We start from the raw sequence: 3,707 nt of genomic DNA, 5'->3' as shown, positions 1-3,707 counted from the left end.
CCCCTGGTCGCCGGGCTAACGGGCAGGGATCGGTGGGAAGTGCGGCCGGCTGCTGAGCTCCTGCACAAGGCTGGCTCACCCAGCAAGGAGCCCGGAGACAGCCGTGCTGAGAAGGTTCCGCAGCGCCTGGCACTGGGCCGGAGCCTGTTCGGGCGGCCGGTGTGGGCCGGCTTCCCAGGCCTGAGGTCTCTTGGGGGGCTGTGTGACTTCACAGCCCGATTTACCTGTGCGGAGGGCTGCAGATCGCAGTGTCCAGCCTCAGGGAAATGGTTAAGAAACATCTGGACAGATTATTGAGGGATCAAGTAAAGAAAGACTGTGGAGAGTTTATCATGAGGTGGAAAATGTTATGTTTAATTAAATTTATGTTAAATGTTAGATTTGTTAAAAGCAGCATCGTGTGCAATGGCATGTGCAGTGAGCCCACGGCAAGAAGACGGGCGCGGTGTAGACTGTGTCCAGGGCAGAGAATTTTATTCGGACCTCCCGCATTATTGTCTGGTCACAGCTCCGTACCAGCCACCTGAAATCCCACTCACTCTAGAGGACACGAAACCTGCTAACCGTGGCCTAGGATCGCTGAGCGCATTTGCCATCCTCTGGGAACCGTGTTAGGCAGAGCACAGGAACAGGAACACACTCACATTTTAAACTTGGGTCCGAGAAGGAGCCTACCTGGTAGGCGAACGATCCAGAAGGTAGGATTGCCATTTCCTCTGGCCTAAGGTCACCACTTTTCACTCTGAATATTACCAAGATCCTGGGGCGGCCCGGGGAAGAGCAGGGGTCTGTCCGTGTGGACCAGGCAGGTGCAGCTTCAGGCCACAGGTGTGGGCCCCCCACAAACTAGACCCTGTGCCTCCTCTTCGCATTTTGGGGGTCCCTTTTGGGGGCCACAGCACCAGGTTTGAAGAGGACAAGACAAGGCAGTCCGGTAGGAAACCTCCACACTCTGTTGTCAGCATCGCGAGCTCCAGACGTGGGCATCATTTCAGAGCACGACATGAGACCATGGGGCTGTTGCAGGAGCGTGGGGGCTGGGCTCAGGTGGGCCCACCGGCTCTGGGTGGCCTCCCGGGGCATTAACTACAGTGACTTCTCAGGGCAGGGAAGCAAAGCGAGTTTCAAAAGCATTTAGACATTCAAACTCGAGAGAGAAGTTCTGGTGGCAATTTTGAGAAATTTAGTAGGAACGTGTTTCTTATAATAAACTAGGGAACAGTGTTGTCTTTGACATCATGTACCATCCATGCAAATGAAGCAAAATGTTATAAACTGGAAACACTATGTGCCAGGCAGAGCCGAGCATGGAACTCAATAAGGTGCGCCCCCCGAACGTGGCCTTGCAGTCCCGCGTGCCCTCTCCGGGGCCAGTCGTCACAAGTGTGTGCGGCAGGCGGAGAGAGCAGACTCCCCGGAGAGTGAAAGCAGATGACTCACCAAGACCAGACGCAGCAAGAGTGGTGCCCCTCTCCGCCTTCATCCTCCCATGATGGGCCCATGAGAACACCTTCCGTGAGAGCGCAGTAGCAGCGGGCTTCCAGGTCAGCGGCTCAGTCTGCCTTGTCGTGGGTGGAAAGGAGCCTCTGGCTTGCTCACCTGCTCTGTCCGATCATGCAGAACAGCTGAGGGAAATCCAGAAGACGGTGTGTGTGAGAGCACTGGCCACAGCTGTGCCGGCGTGGGGGTCCCGATCCTTGTGGCGCAGCCCCGGAGTGTCCTCGTCCTGCAACCCTCAGCGGTGGTCGTTAGCGCCCAGATCGCTGCCCTTCCTGCGCCCCGGGGCCCGGCGGGCTGGCCGGCCTCAAGAGTAGGAGTCTTTGATGTCCCCCGGGGCCTCGGTCTCCCTCCCTCGGCCTCTGAGGGTGTTGAAGACCTTGCGGTAGGAGTATCTGAACGCGGGGCTGGAGAAGCAGTACACCACCGGGTTGAGCACACTCTGCAGGTAGGTGAGGCCGTTGGTCACGTCGCACACGTGCACCATCGCTCCCAGGAACCCGCAGCCGCCCACCCTGCGGAAGGCGGCCACCAAGACCCGGGCCAGGAAGCTGGGCAGAAAGCACACCGCGAACAGGACCACGACCACCGTCACCAGCGCCCGGGCCCTCTGCAGCTTGGGCTGTCTGTCCGGGTCTCGGAGTCTCCTCTGGAGGGTCCTGAGGATCCTGGCGTTGCAGAACAGGATGAGCCCAAAGGGAAGGACAAACTGCAGGAAGAACAGTGCTTCCTGCCAAATGATGCTGAAGGAGACTTCTCCCGCGGGCTCCAGACCCGGGCACGCGGCCTCCGAGACGAACAGGCTCTGGTGGGTGAGGCCGAGCAGCAGTAGCCACACGAAGCCCGACACCCCCCAGGCCGCCCGGGGGGACACAAGGTTGACCTTCAGCCGAGGGTGGACCACTCGGAAGTACCGGTCTAAAGCCACGGCCGTGAGGAAGGCGACGCCCACCCCGCGGCTGAGGACCTGCAGGAAGAACAGGCTTTGGCAGGACGCGTGTCCAAAGCTCCACGTCTTGTGTCTCAGGTAGAAGGCGGCATGGAAGGGCAGGCAGAAGGTCAGCAGGAGGTCGGCCACGACCAGGTTGAGCAGGTAGACGGCGTAGGGTTTCCACACCTGCAGGCGGAAGAAGAAGGTCCACAGCGCCACGGCGTTGCCCAGGAGGCCCAGGCCGCCCTCCAGCAGGAGCAGCGTGGCCACAGATGCCTCCACCACGGCGCTGGGCGCCGAGCAGTTGGCGGGGGGCATGTCGCCGATCCTGCCGGACTCCACTTTAAAGTAGCAGAGCACAGAGAGCCGGGGCTTTGGGGAATGCTCCTTCCCACAAAGTGAAAGACACGGGCTTTTTCCTGCCACAGGATCTGTGAGTTCTGCATTTTCTCAGAAAGAAAAAGTACTGAACCAGCATCAGGATAAAGTCAAAAGCAAACTAAAATTTGTTTGGGGAAAGAGGATCGGCGGGGAGGGAAAAAACCCTGGCAGTTTTGTTCTGTTTTGTTTTGCCCTAAAAAGGGGAAACTGTGTTTCACTTCACATCATCTGGCCTTTCGCTGGAACGACCATGTCCTGAATGTCTGGGTGGGCACAGGTGCGCATCCGTGGCTACTGGCCACGGAGCCTGAGGGGCTTCATCACACCAGGATGTCTTGTCTTTATACAGTTAAAATAATGATGCAAACCAAAGGCTTCTCTAGTTTGAGTTTGCCTCGTGGGGAAGCACTCCTCTTCTGGAGGAAGGACACTTACTGAGCCTCTCCTGCACGGGGCTCCATTTCACGCACAGGCACTCAGATCTGGTCCCTGACATCACAGAGGACGCTCTGGTGGCCCAGTTATCTCCCTCACGGTTGACCATTTTCGATTGTCCTCTTATTTTGTCAAATTTTATTTTCTGCTGAGGAGCCTTCCCCTCCCTCCTACACGACCTGGATTAGGATCTAGACCTGCGGGCCTCCGTTGGCCCTGAGAACAAAATAAAATTGATGGCTGGTCAAGATGCATGGATTCCACCAGAAAGTCAAGATCATGAGATATTAAATGAATCCAGTCATCTCTTCCCATTGTGGACCATGCTTGACCTTGGTTCTGGCCCATTCTCGACCGTGACTCACCTGGGTCCTGGCCCATCCTTGACCCTGACTCACTTGGGTCCTGACCCACTGTTGACCCTGACTCATCTGGGTCCTGACCCACTGTTGACCTTGACTCA

At 57.4% G+C, this 3,707-nt stretch overlaps 1 protein-coding gene across 1 annotated transcript; it reads right to left on the bottom strand.

Annotated features, from left to right (window-relative positions):
• Positions 1-357: 357 nt before the first annotated feature.
• Positions 358-3,270, bottom strand: GPR31 (G protein-coupled receptor 31). Its single transcript, XM_036095690.2, has one exon. The coding sequence runs from the start codon at positions 2,744-2,746 to the stop codon at positions 1,805-1,807; it is 942 nt and encodes a 313-aa protein (XP_035951583.2). The 5' UTR covers positions 2,747-3,270; the 3' UTR covers positions 358-1,804.
• Positions 3,271-3,707: the final 437 nt, after the last annotated feature.

This window comes from Halichoerus grypus, chromosome 9 (assembly GCF_964656455.1).
Source record: "Halichoerus grypus chromosome 9, mHalGry1.hap1.1, whole genome shotgun sequence".
Lineage (NCBI taxonomy): Eukaryota > Metazoa > Chordata > Mammalia > Carnivora > Phocidae > Halichoerus > Halichoerus grypus.
The sequence above is the reverse complement of the archived record's forward strand: the minus strand, read 5'-3'. Positions and strand labels throughout refer to the sequence as shown.

What these genes read in the sequence shown, in the direction of transcription:
- GPR31 (XM_036095690.2), bottom strand. Translation starts at nt 2,746, where the DNA reads ATGCCCCCCGCCAACTGCTCGGCGCCCAGCGCCGTGGTGGAGGCATCT.